We start from the raw sequence: 13,207 nt of genomic DNA, 5'->3' as shown, positions 1-13,207 counted from the left end.
TGCGTCGGGTCGGATCTCCGTGGGCGCGGGCCGGGGAGTCCCCGCCGCAGGTGGCTTCTCCGGGGTCCCTGTGGCAGCAGGTGGGGGTGATCCTTGGCGTCCTGGGGAGGGCTCGGTAATGATTTGCGTGGAAAAAGCACAGTAAGTGCTGGGTTTTTGCCCCGAGGAACGTACGTTTGCAGTCTGTGATACTGCTTCGTACTCGTGGTACCGAACAAAACGTGGGTGTGCCTGCAGATACTGAGAGCAGCGTGAAATACAGCTGTGTTGACAGGTGTGTCTGTAAGCTGATTGAGTCTGGTTAGGTAACAGCTTGGAAGCACCTCTGTCGTGAATTCTGGTCTGTGTCAACGTGAAATCAGTCGTCATTTTGTAGTAACAGAATGTGTATTGTTATAAATTTGTTATTGAGAGGCACTGTTGAATTTAATGTTAATTATATCAACGAATTGGAGTGAGCTTTTGTTATGGAAGTAGTTCATATGTTAAGTTTTTTTTTGTTTTGTTTTTTTTTTGTTTTGTTTTTAATTTATACTGGGGTTTGGGCAAAATATTTAATTAAACTTTAACTTTCTTAAGGGGACAATACACCTGTTCCGCAAATCACAGAGGTCATTGGTTGGAAAGTTAACACATGAATTTAGGCTGGTTGCGGCAGATAGGAGGGTGAGTATTTCTTTTGAGAATAAATAATAAAGATATTAGCTGTGATAAGTTGAGATACACTATTAATTTAAACAAATTTTGGGAAATATATTAAAAATATAGCTGTACTTATAAAAAGAATTGATTATTTTTTAAGGTTAGTTTCACATTGAGCTTATGCATCAGATATTAAGATTATCACAGTAATGCTGTCTGCTATAAATACCTTTGTATGCCATAGTGTACAGATACTGCATTATTATTAGTGCTATGAATAGTAAGGATGCTTTTCTATTTTTAAATTGAGTTGAACTTTCTGTGAAGTTGGAGTCCTATGGCCTGTCCCTGATAATTAATTTTCCCCAGAACTGTGCTTATGTTTAATGCATTAGGTAGAACTGTAAGCTGAAGTTGCACAGGTGTTCATGGGATCAAAGTTGTAGCATAAAGAATGGAACCTGCTTAGGTCTTTTGGCTGTACTTCCCTGTCAGAACTGAGGGCAGGAAACAGAAAGCTGTTGTAATTCTGTCTTAAAAAATCAGGTAGAATGTGCTGCAATTAGATGCAAATACTATGGAGGGGTGTTTTTTCAGATTAAAAAAATGTAGTATGTAATGCTGTTTGAAAATAAGTTTGGGGACGATCTGTAAAATTAACCTAGAATATGAGATTGTTGCCCTAAAGTGAGTTGTATGTTTCTGGGAGCAACATAGAGAGTTCTGCTTGCATGATCAAGTGCTACAATATTGTGTTTTTGTTTTTATTTTTTTTTAAAACAAGATAGGTATATTTTTGTCTTGTATTTTACATCTTCCAAAATTTACATGTTCATTCTCCTCAACAGTCCTGGAAGATCTTGCTGTTTGGTGCTATAAATTTAATATGTATTGGTTTCCTGCTAATGTGGTGCAGCTCTACAAACAGCATAGGTATGTGGCTCTCTTGCAATGAAGCTTCTAACAGCTACGCTGTGTTTCTGCACTCATGAAGTTCCAGAGTACTACAAATCAAAGCTCTGCACATAATGGAGTTGGGTGACTGAGAAGCCTGATTTGGAAGGTGCCTCCTTTTCATTTGCCATGGTCGTTGTGGAAGCATTTCTTGCAGAGGGGTGTGCAAGGATTTCCAGGCTTCTTGTTTTTTTTTCCATGTAGCATCCTCTGCCTATAAGTCTGCAAAAAACAAAATTCTAAATTAGTCCTTAAAGCTGTTCCTTATAGAAGTAATAGTAGCAACACAGAGAGATCCTCATTTGCAGTTGGTTGAAGGCAGCTGTAGTGTGGCAAAAACATTCTCTAATTTCAGGAGTGCCTCTTTTTAATGTTTTGTATTTTTCCTGTTTTTGTACGGGGGCACCAAGATGCTCCCTATCAGCAGTACTGAAAGTAGAATGCCCCATATTTTCAATTTGTAACATAAGTTTTCTTGCTATTTTAGATGAGTTAGAGAAGCAGAACTAGTGAACCTACTTTTTCCTGCAGTAATGTATGTAAGAGATCTCTTGCTTTGGTGAAATGTGTTACAAGAAAGTCTCCTGACTTCTCTGTGTTTAAGACCTTATTTGCAACTATTTATTCCTGGTAGCTGAATACTTTATGTAGTTGGGCATTTAGTAGAATTTGGATTGTCAAAATCAACCTATTCACAAAGTGAGAGATGCTGGTGTTTTCAAAACATTCATATTACATGCACAAAAAGAGAGTACTCTGCAGTATCAGCAGAGATCATTTGTTTAGATAGAAAATGGCATAGAGATGCAGTAGAGGGATTTAGCAGAAGAACACAAGTGACTGAAAAATTATAAGTTTTAAATATTTGCTTTTTTACAGCTTTAACTGCTTACACGTATTTGACAATCTTTGATCTTTTCAGGTGAGTTTTTGCCGTTTAATCTTACAGTTTATTTGTGTCTGGTTCTGTTTATTTATGTACATAGAAAATGTATTTACAAACACATATCAGTGAATCACCAGTGATGGAACACCAGCTGGTTTAAATATAGTTTAAATGAATGTAAAATTGTACATCACAATAAATAGATGAGAAACACTAAGGCTGTGTTGATAACTATCAGATTCCTGTGTTAATTTCATAGACTTTTGCTTTGTACTCTTAGTTTGTAAGTGTGATATCAGACAATATAAAGAAGGTTTTCTCAAAATACCTGAAATGTACGTGTGTATATTTTGGAGGTCATACTTGTTTATTAACAGTCTAATTCTCCTCCTTTTTTTCTTCAGTTTGATAACATGTCTAATAAGCTACTGGGTAATGGTGAAGAAACCCAGTCCAGTCTATTCATTTGGGTGAGTACTGTTAACAAGATTCAGTGTTTGATAATACAGCATTTGATTCATTGTTGGATATCCTTGCTTCTGTTCTGTAACAGCCACCACAGAGAACTGATATGTGTAAAGACTGGTTCTCTAAAGAACAGGCGCAGTATACAGGAGGAGAAAAGGGAACAAACAGGAAAAAGAACTAAAAAATTGTAATTTTAAGCTGGAAATTGTGGTCTTTCTTCTGTCAGAACAAAGGTTTGTTTGTGGTAATTGGAATTCTGGCTTAATTAAAAATTGTGTTGTGAATTTCTGGTTTCTTCTCCTCTATCTCCACTTGAAAGAATTAGAGGTAGTAGGTCTATTCCACTTGCTTCTCTACAGACTGCAATGCATTCAGAGAATTGTTGAAAGTTCTGTAACTTAATATGTAAATTTCAGGTTTGAGAGGTTTGAAGTTCTGGCTGTATTTGCTTCTACGGTTCTGGCGCAGCTTGGAGCTCTTTTTATACTGAAAGAAAGGTAGGGATCTGCACGCTTTTCTTTGATTTTTCTCGTATAAGAAGATAGTCCACGTTGAGCAAAAGCACATGCATTCTACAAATGTTATCTGTAGTGATAAATTGTAGAAAAAATATTGATAAACCTAACCTCTAATTTATATCGATTACTCTGCATGGGAACTTGAAATGAAATGATAGGAATTGGTAATTGGAATTTAACAACTGTCAAGGAGAAGACGGTGTTTTTAGGAATGATATTTTACAAGCATTGTTAGGAATTTGATGTAATATGTCTGCCTATGCATCTTGACTTATTAAGGTAATTAGTAAAGAAAACTTTTTTTTCTGTAAGTTGCACCGTGAAGTGAAGCAACTTCTTAATGTGTGAAGGATCTGGATGTTTAAGTTAGCAATTTCATCAGTCCCACAAAACTTGCTTTAGCTTTAATTTGATGTACAAGAGGTTCCAGGTGTAGGTGGCGTTTCAGGTGTTTAGCCTCAAAAATTATTTAATTCTTAAAAATTGAAAAGGCTTTTAATACCTAGAATGGAGGCAACTTATCTTCCTTTTTCCTTTTGGAAGGTTTTATTTCCTCTATCAAGGCGTGTATTAACAACATAGAAATGTTACAATGTCAGTTGATCTTTGGTCCCAAAATGCACTGGAATGGATTTTAATAATGAGACACCGTGAAAGCCTCCAACTTTTCTGGCACTGGCTTTAGGAAATTCCCTAAACTTATCCTAGGTTTTTCTTTGTTTACAGCTGAAGGTTGTTTCTTATCTCACTGGTGGGTAAAAACACAACAACTTTGTATTCCCACCACAGAATCCAACCTCTGCTTTATTTGACCTTAGTGAAACTTAGTGAGAAGCTTTAAGTCAGGGATTTTAAACTCTCTTTGTTCTGATTACCTTCAGGAACAGTGGAGAGAGTAGCAGTATTTTCTGACATGTTCATTTACAAGCATCTTTTTAGTGTGTAGACAATACCTATGATAGCTGTTGTGTACATGGCATAGTGTGGAAATAATTGGAAAATCTATCCTGCTTCATCTCAGTGATACATATTTTCATAATTTCAAAAACTGATGTGCTTGCTTAAGTAATTCATATTTCCCAATACTGTATCTGTTAGTTTTGTGTATGGACGGTAGCTATTTTTTCAGAACATAAGTATGCTTCAGTTGTCAAGTCTTTATTGTATAATCTAACTCAAATTTTCCATCGTTTTTGTAGTGCGGAGCGATTTCTGGAACAGCCTGAGATACACACGTAAGAAATTATTTTGATATATGAAATGAGAGGTTTTTCACTTTGTATTCCTAATTCTTAGTCTAGCATGCTGTAGTGCAAATGTCGAGTCATGGCCTGAACCAGTGCTTGAGCACCTGGGAGCCAACCAGGGGGTGCTCAGGTGCATGCAGTGCATCTGTGTGACTGGAAGGGGTGCATGCTGGCTTCTTCCCTCCCCAGATCTCATTTAAGGGAAGACATTAGGCATTTGCTATCAATTGTTCTTTGTCTCTCTGTAATTTTACAACATTTTAGAGATAGGCAGTTAATGTGGCTTTTTCTTTTTTTGACATTTGGAGGCCGGGTGCAGAAGAGAAAGCCAGGTTAGTGCTCACGCTGTAGGAAAGACTCTCTGTGAGCATACAGGCCTGCTGACTGGCCTCTCAGTGCATTCGTAGTTTGCTAAGTGTTGTAGTATCTTCTGCCTCTTGCTAAATCGTGCATTAGGAGGCCTGGTATGTTGGAGGGAAGATGCTGTAATCATTAGGGAATTGGTTTATTACAAAGACGATGATGACTACAAAGAACATGGGAAAGGGGAAAGAAGGGACGGAAGATATGGTGAAATAGTAGTTCTAGTAAAGAGTAGAGGCCCTGTGCCATTTCTGTAGAAAAACAAATATTTCTGCTAAAGGAACAGTAGATTTCTTAAACTTCAAAGGACAGTGTGTATAAATATAGAACTGCAGGTATGCGTATGTATGTGTGTGTTTATGTGCATGTGTACATACACACATGTGCAGTTAGTTACTCAACATTATGAACATTGTGTTCAGTGTAATGTGATAATGTTAATGCATGATATTTGGAGATTTCATTTTTTCCCCCTAGAATGCTAATATGCTGTCAGTTATTAGACAGTATGGTAATTTATCTTACTTTCACTTTTGATTTCAGTGAAAGCTGCTTAGAGAAGTGGGTATGACATTGTTAGCAGTAATTACAGCTTGGTTTCATGCATATGGTTGATAATATGAAATAGCTGTCTTTTTTTTTTTTTGCTCTCCCTAGGGGGCGACTACTAGTTGGTACTTTTGTGGCTCTTTTTTTCAACTTATTTACAATGCTTTCTGTGAGGAATAAGCCTTTTGCTTATGTCTCTGAAGGTATGTGATTAAAATGTACTAAGAATTAAGAAAAGGCTTTTATGTTCCTTTTTAATGATGGTCTGGTTAACTTCCTTAACTAGCTGGTTAATGTTACTGTTACTTCTGAGCTTAATGCAGTTTAGGATTGCATTCCAGATTTCATCACCGATTTGCTTACGTGGCTCTCAGAATTTCTATGTAGCCGTTGCTGAAAACTGAGTATCGCCATAATGCTGAAGTACCCTTTATTTTTTTATCTTCTAAATTCAAGGTCATATTTCAAATTTTACTTTAAAAACATTTTGTTGGTTTATTCATGGATTGAAAAATGTAGTAATTTCTCCTTAACAGTACTTTTACCTCCCATTTTTTCCACTACAAAATAATCTTGCAAACACTCTCACTGGCTGCTGAGACACTGAGTATTTTGAATACTAGTCAAGTGGTTGTTTTTTCCGTGCTTTTCTGTATATTTTGCCATATACAATGCTTCATTTCAGTGAATGTAATTTTGTTAAATTATGTAGTTATAATTACTATCTATGCATTATACTTTATGTGATGTGGAGATAACTATGTTGAACATAACCTGAAATTATATTTGTATTTAGTCAGTTCAGGTTGTTATATGAAACAAGCATTTTACTTACTGCCTAGAAAGGCCAGGCTTTGTATTGTTAATATGACAGCAATTCTGCTGAGATGCATTTATTTATTCACAGTGTAATAGGTTCTTCCCTTAAAATAAAACTTGAAGTATTTTCTAAAATGGATTGCTTTACTTGTAGTCATTTCATTAACTTTCTTTTGAAGCTGCAAGCACAAGTTGGCTTCAGGAGCACGTTGCAGATCTCAGTAGAAGGTAAAGCTCTGTTTTTTTAGCAGTTAACTTCTGGGAGGCAGTGTTGTTTTTTGTGGATAATAGCAATCTTGAAAGATGTTGAGACAAGAGCTCTTGCATTTTAGAGGTTTTTAAAGCAGCGTTATCTACTGATCCAACGTGTGGACTCCGGCCAAAGCATTATCTCTCATATTTCCAAGACGTGTCAATCTCATAGGAATACATCTTTCTGTATAACCTTCCTTTTGAATGCATTCAGTACATTGTATGTAATTCTCCTTGGAAAGGGTGAGGTAAACTAGCTTTGTTTGGTACAGACCTGACTGTGTTTCTCAACAACTGTTACCTATCTGGTCAATACATCTTAAAGGGATTTTTTTTTTTTAATTACTCTGTATAATAAGCAAGCAGCTGGGATGATTGCAGTTTAAGTGAAATATGTGAAACTGGCTATGGAATCTCCTCACTTATCCAGCAGAAAACTGGAGAGCCTGTGTCTTCCAGGCACTGATCCAAAGTTTCTTATTCATCTTAGCTTTTAACTCTCCTGCTATCTGTACTGTTATCTGAAGGCAAGACAAAATCATTTTCAAATATTTTTGTCAGATATCAGAAGTGTTTACTTTTAGTTATACCTACCTCTTTGAGTACTTATGCTGTTGATATGAAAATATGAATTGTAAAACGTTAAGTATGAGCTGAGTTAGAAGGGCTTTTAGGGTTCTTGGAGGTATCATTTGCAGGGTGTCATATTCTGAAGTAGTGGGGTAAACTCTTACGGTTATTGTGGTATGGAAGTAGTAATGAACAATTAGCTAACAACTGCTTGTTTGGTTTTGTTTCAGTATTTGTGGAATCATCCCGGGACTGAGTAGCATCTTTCTACCACGGATGAACCCTTTTGTCTTGATTGATATTGCTGGAGCTCTAGCTCTTTGCATTACATATATGCTCATTGAAATCAAGTATGTGTAGTTGTTGTTTAATGAAATTCATTTTATATCCATTCTGTGGGAAGTTGCTTTTTCTTATGTGAAAAGAGTGTTCTCATCAAAAGCTGCATTATGTATGAATGAATTTGCAGTTGCATTAATGTATTTGCCATTTCTCAAAGATACATAGTTAAGATCTTCTCAATTTGTGTGTAGTTTCTTTTGATTTTTTTCATTCTTTTAAAGTCCTCATGCCTTTCAATAATAGCACTCCCTTTTTTTCCCTTATTTTTTTTCCTTCAGCAATTACTATGCAGTAGACACAGCGTCAGCTATAGCAATAGCTTTGATGACATTTGGTACAATGTACCCCATGAGTGTCTACAGTGGGAAAGTACTGCTCCAGGTAAGGCAATATTGCAAAACAGTTTTGGGAGGATTTCAGTTTTGTTAAATGTCCTTATCTGTTTTAAGGTTGTAAATGGAAATGTTCTGAGAGGAATGTTTGATGAAAGGCCAGAGGAATTGTAAAGACAGTAAAAGTGTTCAGCATGAAGTAATAAGAACGTATTGTGTCATATCATTGGTCTTGTGTAGGTAAACTGGTTTTAAAGGCTCTGTTATTTAATCAGAGCCAGTTAATCTTTAGTGTAACTTTTTTTTCTTTTCAAGACAACCCCACCACATGTGTTTGGCCAGTTGGATAAACTTCTTAGAGAGGTAAGTCAGTGTATAATACATGACATGTCATGTAGAGCCAGTGTTAAGTATGCATTCAGGAGCATGAAGAGTTTTTATGACTAATCCAAGATGATCCCTCAGGGATTTCTTAATTTTTTTTTTTTGAATGTAGAAAATGTGGAGTTTATTATCTAAGACAAGTAGTGTCACAGAGGTACCTGGCACGTGTGTGTTGTTGGTCAGTTGATTCTTCTAAGTTTTAACCTATTGCGGAAGGAGATTACCAATGTAAGTTGAGGGAAAGAAGAGTAAAGAATGCTGTTTGCAGACAGCATATCAAGTTCAGATGATGTTTCAGTTTCACAATGAGAGCTACTTTAACCTGAGCTACTTACATTCACTTTTCTGATGGATTTGGATGTTTAGAGAAAGCAGAAGATAAATGTTTATGCTACAATTAACAGATCTATTTGGTTTTGTGGTCTTGAAGCTGTTGTTTCATTAATGAAAATGTTGGTGTTCAGCTGTGTGAATAAGTATTAGAAATGTTCAGATCTTCTTAGAATATTTATAACTTCTCACGCTTCTGGGTATTTGTGGAAAATTAGGTTTCAACTTTGGATGGTGTCTTGGAAGTTCGAAATGAGCATTTCTGGACATTAGGTTTTGGCACTTTGGTAAGTAATGTCTTTATTGTCTTTAAAAAAAAATGTGTATTTATTTAAATAAAAGTAGTAAGATACTTCTTTTAAAGAAAAAAGAAAACAAATTCATTGAGTCAATGCTCAGTCTTTTTCTGTGACTTAAAAAATAAAAACAACTTATTTTTCTCCCACCTAATGTTTTTTAAAGCGTTGTTATTGGGACTATTCATGTATGTAGCAGCTCTGAATTAGAGCATTTCAGACCTTATCCTGCATTTTGGCACTCCACACAATAGTAAAGACATTTTTCAAAACATGTTAGTGTAAAACCTCTCTGAGGAGAAAAAACCTGTAGATCTCCATGCACAAAAGATCTGCAATAGGGTAATATTTTCAGTGTTTATATGTAACAGGAAAAAAAGTGCAATGCAACTACAGATGTACACTGATATTTTACTGAAAGAAAGAAGGCCTTTTTAGTGATCTAGAATGATCACAGACAACTCAGTTATTCTTGAATGGATGCAGGTATGTTGTGAAAGTCAGAAAATTAGGACTGTTAGATTTATTTTTATTATTTCTACTTCCTAATTCTTCCATTAAGCTACTTTTTGGAGGGAGAAAAAGGGCTTGGTCAGACCTTTGCTTGTACATTTTCTACTGGCACCTTCCATATTGCAGTAGAAACTTCCAGAGACCTGGGTACGCTCTCAACTGCTCCATCTGACATAAAAAATACCCTAAATTAGCAGCGGCTGTGAACCATCTTTTATTAAGCATGAAGTGAAAAAGGATGTGAGGGGTTCATTTTGTGTACTTTTTCATCAGTAGTTCAAGGTGAGCAATGCAGCATTACTGAGAGGCAGGGATAGCTCACAGGCACATATGCTTTAAGGAGAAAATCAGTCTGAGTTTCCTGAGGGGCAGTGCCTTTCTTTTATTCTTGCTAGTGGTTTCATTTTTAGCATCTGCCATGCACTTTGTTGACTTTGTCTTCTGTCTGCTCCAGCAGCCTAGCGATGATACATTTTCTTGAGTGTGAAACTGAAATTTATCTGTGCTTGCTTCTTTGCTTGGGCCTTTTTTGTTGTTGCCTTTTGTTTTCATGTCATCACATGTTGTATTTTATAGTTCAGTTTGAAGACTCAACTTTTCCTGAATAATGATCTTGATGTTGTTCATGAGGTCAACACATTAGCAAAGATCAAAATCTGTTCTAGTAATGGAATTCATGGATATGCTTCCCAGCTTAGTCAGTAATCTCCGTTGAAAAAGGTCTTTGTGTGATTCTCTGCGGGATGACTTTGCTTCTTCTTGAATGCATGTGGAGAATCTTATCAAGGTGACAGTTATCAGCCCACTTATTCTTATCATTTTTTTAGGCTGGATCAGTACACGTCCGAATTCGAAGAGATGCGAATGAGCAAATGGTACTTGCCCATGTCGCTAACAGATTATACACATTGGTCTCAACCTTGACTGTTCAGATTTTCAAAGATGACTGGATCAGACCTACCTTATCATCCGTGCCTATTGCAAACAATATGCTGAACCTTTCGGATCATCATGTTATTACAATGCCATCTTTGAAAGCTGCTGACAACTTGAACCCTACTACGTCTACTCCAGCAAAGCCCAGCAGCCCGCCACCAGAATTTTCTTTCAATACACCAGGCAAAAACGTGAATCCAGTTATCCTCTTAAATGCTCAAACAAGGCCCTATGGATTAGGCCTTAATCATGGATCCACACCTTACAGCGGTGTACTCAATCAAGGATTTGGAATACCGGGAGTGGGAGCAACTCAAGGATTCAGAACTGGGTTTACAAATGTCCCAAGCAGATATGGAACAAACACTCGTGGTCAATCCCGACCATAATAAACAGCATTATTTATTGTACTTAAGGGTATTGACTTAATTATTTTATTACCCAATTTTTATGAACATTTGGAATGTCAAAGCATTCTAAATGGCTGGGAACAAGTGCATTGTTCATATTTGTGAAATGGTTAAATTGCTTTTTTCCTTTATGTTAACAGTAGCCTGTGTAATGCCACAAATGTTTTCCGGACTTATGATACTTTACAGGTAGTTTTTATAGCGTCTACTTTTATTCAGCTTTCTACTCACTCTCCTTTTTTTCCCCAAGAATGTATCAAGATTACAGCACAACTGCATAGGAAAGTAAATTTGTGACTAAGTAACGTTTTTAACTAATGAGAACAGCTTACTGAGTGCTGAATGGTTGAGAGAAAAGGAAACCGCAGATGTGCAAGACTCTGTTTTTGAGGATGTTTTGATTGCTATATTAAGCCACGTTTTGGCAAAGTCACAAGTAGTTTTTCCAGGGTTGCAGAAGTCCATCAGTTCTCATATTGTGGCCATTGTAAGGACAATCTGGCATTTCAGATTCGAATTAATTTTGAGACAGTTTTTAACACTTTTGTTGATGCCTTTATAGAAATTCAGATGGCTCAGCAACCGTTTTCTAGCTGTAAGTTTTCCACATCCATCTCTGATATTTCTTTTTGATTTCATTTCAGAGTAAGCAATATACTGGGAAATAAAGGATTTCAAACTTAAGATTTTACAAGCACCTCTTTTTTACAGTTAACCCTGTTTAAGATACAGAACAGATATCTGTTTTGTTTCTGAAGCCAGTATTTCATTTTCCACTACGGAAAGTATTCTCTGATTTGATTGTGACTTTGTATTTTGCCTCTTTGTATTTTTCCTGTTGTTTCAGGAGAAAAGGATTATCTACTTCTCTGCCTAGGTTTCTGTCCAGAATACTGTCAGTTCTTACAGTCAGTGCTGGAGTGCTTAACATTCGGGGCACACTGGGAACAAGACTGCCTAACTGTCTCTGCTTTTGCATTATTGTTCTACTGTGCATACAGAAGGCCCTATTTCTTCACGGCCTTTCTCAGAAGGATTTTCCTTCTGCTTGTTTTTTCTGCCCTGCTCTGATGGTAACAGGGAAAGGCTTTGTAGAAGTACTTCAGATTTTTTTTTTTCTGTCCTCCCTTGCAATACGCATCTTTTAATTCCCCAGCCAGTACCTCCTTTGCATTTTCTTCTGCATCTCTTGGCTGTTCAGGAATGGGTTGCCCATTCCTATCGTTTCACTTGCAACTCAGGGTGCTGTGTCTTGGCTTGCACCTCATTATTGTGTATCCGAAGTCTCTCCATTTGTCCCAGGTAGAGAGCTGTAGTATCTCAGGGACTCTAAGTGTAATAATGTTTGTTATCTGAAGCTAATGAGTTCGATAGAGAGAAAGATCTTGTTCTCCTGTAGAGCTGAGTTGAGAAGCAGCTGCTTTCATTTGAATTTTCAAGATCTGTGGCCTCAATGTTGGCTGAGGATTTTTTCTTTTTTTCATATGTGTTTTTTCTCTGCTGCCTCTGACACGTGGAGAAGGGTGCCACTCCTGTGAACAAAGCAAGGTGACATTCTGCACAGAGGCCCCTTGCTGGGATTTTGTAGGCTGAAGGTAGTGTCCAGACTGCCACTGGCATACAGTAATGTAAGTTACACACGGGGGATCTAACTCTGTACTTTATTTGCAGCAACAATAATAGTTTCACTGCTGTCTTTGAATATGTAACCATCAGGAAAACATCATTTCAAAATCACGGCGCTCCGAGGTCGGCGTTAGCTCTGTAACCACCATCCTCTCATTGCTCTGTGTTTATGCATAGTCCATTGGATGTCCCATTGCTGCATGGAGACTCACAGAAGTACAGAATGCTTCAACAGATTTCCTGTACCTCCTGGGTGCTGAACTGGGCTGCACTCTGCACCACCTGCAACAGCGTAGTGCCAGCAGAATGTTTACATTTACTACTCTCACGTGGCCTATTGCAGAATTGTTCCTTACTCCAGTTTCATAAGCAACTTTTCCTTTTTGGTGACATTTGAAATATATTGTATTATATTGATTGCATGCCTACTTGTTTTTAATAGAAAGTTAAAGCTTCATTTTATTAAAAAAATAAATAAAAAATGAAGCTGATCTTTGATTTAAAATGCGAAGGGAGAATGGAATTCCAGAATTGAGTGCAATATAATCACTTAAACAAAATTATTTTTTTGAGTGATTGTTTATATATATATATATTACATGTGCAGATGATAAAAGTTCTTTTAGAGACTAGAACAGCTTTTTAGCTGCTTTATTGTAATGAATATAATTCAGAATATTTGTTAAATCAACAGAGTAAAATGTTTCCTTTTATAAGAGGAAAATAAAATCAGTGTCATCCATGAATGACAAGGAAAAAAATGGTAATTT

At 36.7% G+C, this 13,207-nt stretch overlaps 1 protein-coding gene across 2 annotated transcripts; it reads left to right on the top strand.

The window, feature by feature from the left end:
- Positions 1 to 6: 6 nt before the first annotated feature.
- SLC30A6 (solute carrier family 30 member 6) lies at positions 7 to 11,495 on the top strand. 2 transcript variants are annotated; one of them, XM_019612769.2, is made up of 14 exons: positions 7 to 80; positions 580 to 666; positions 1,491 to 1,575; positions 2,476 to 2,518; positions 2,887 to 2,952; positions 3,367 to 3,447; positions 4,668 to 4,703; positions 5,736 to 5,830; positions 6,626 to 6,674; positions 7,499 to 7,618; positions 7,889 to 7,991; positions 8,258 to 8,305; positions 8,875 to 8,943; positions 10,293 to 10,790. In XM_019612769.2, the coding sequence occupies exons 3-14, from the start codon at positions 1,548 to 1,550 to the stop codon at positions 10,788 to 10,790; spliced, it is 1,236 nt and encodes a 411-aa protein (XP_019468314.1). In that variant the 5' UTR covers positions 7 to 80; positions 580 to 666; positions 1,491 to 1,547. The 2 variants fall into 2 exon arrangements, with proteins under 2 accessions (XP_019468314.1, XP_010705156.1); XM_010706854.3 differs by lacking the exon at positions 7 to 80 and adding an exon at positions 99 to 274 and having other exon boundaries at positions 10,293 to 11,495.
- The last annotated feature ends 1,712 nt before the right edge of the window (positions 11,496 to 13,207 follow it).

This window comes from Meleagris gallopavo, chromosome 2 (assembly GCF_000146605.3).
Source record: "Meleagris gallopavo isolate NT-WF06-2002-E0010 breed Aviagen turkey brand Nicholas breeding stock chromosome 2, Turkey_5.1, whole genome shotgun sequence".
Classification (NCBI taxonomy): Eukaryota; Metazoa; Chordata; class Aves; order Galliformes; family Phasianidae; genus Meleagris; species Meleagris gallopavo.
Note: the sequence above shows the minus strand (reverse complement) of the source record. Positions and strands in the feature narration are given on the sequence as shown.

Bases quoted from the DNA above. Each gene is read 5' to 3' on its own strand.
- SLC30A6 (XM_010706854.3), top strand. From the start codon at position 1,548: ATGTGGTGCAGCTCTACAAACAGCATAG. The intron at 2,953-3,366 runs GTGAGTACTGTT...TGTAAATTTCAG, and splicing joins AGTCCAGTCTATTCATTTGG to GTTTGAGAGGTTTGAAGTTC. The intron at 8,306-8,874 runs GTAAGTCAGTGT...GTGGAAAATTAG, and splicing joins TGGATAAACTTCTTAGAGAG to GTTTCAACTTTGGATGGTGT.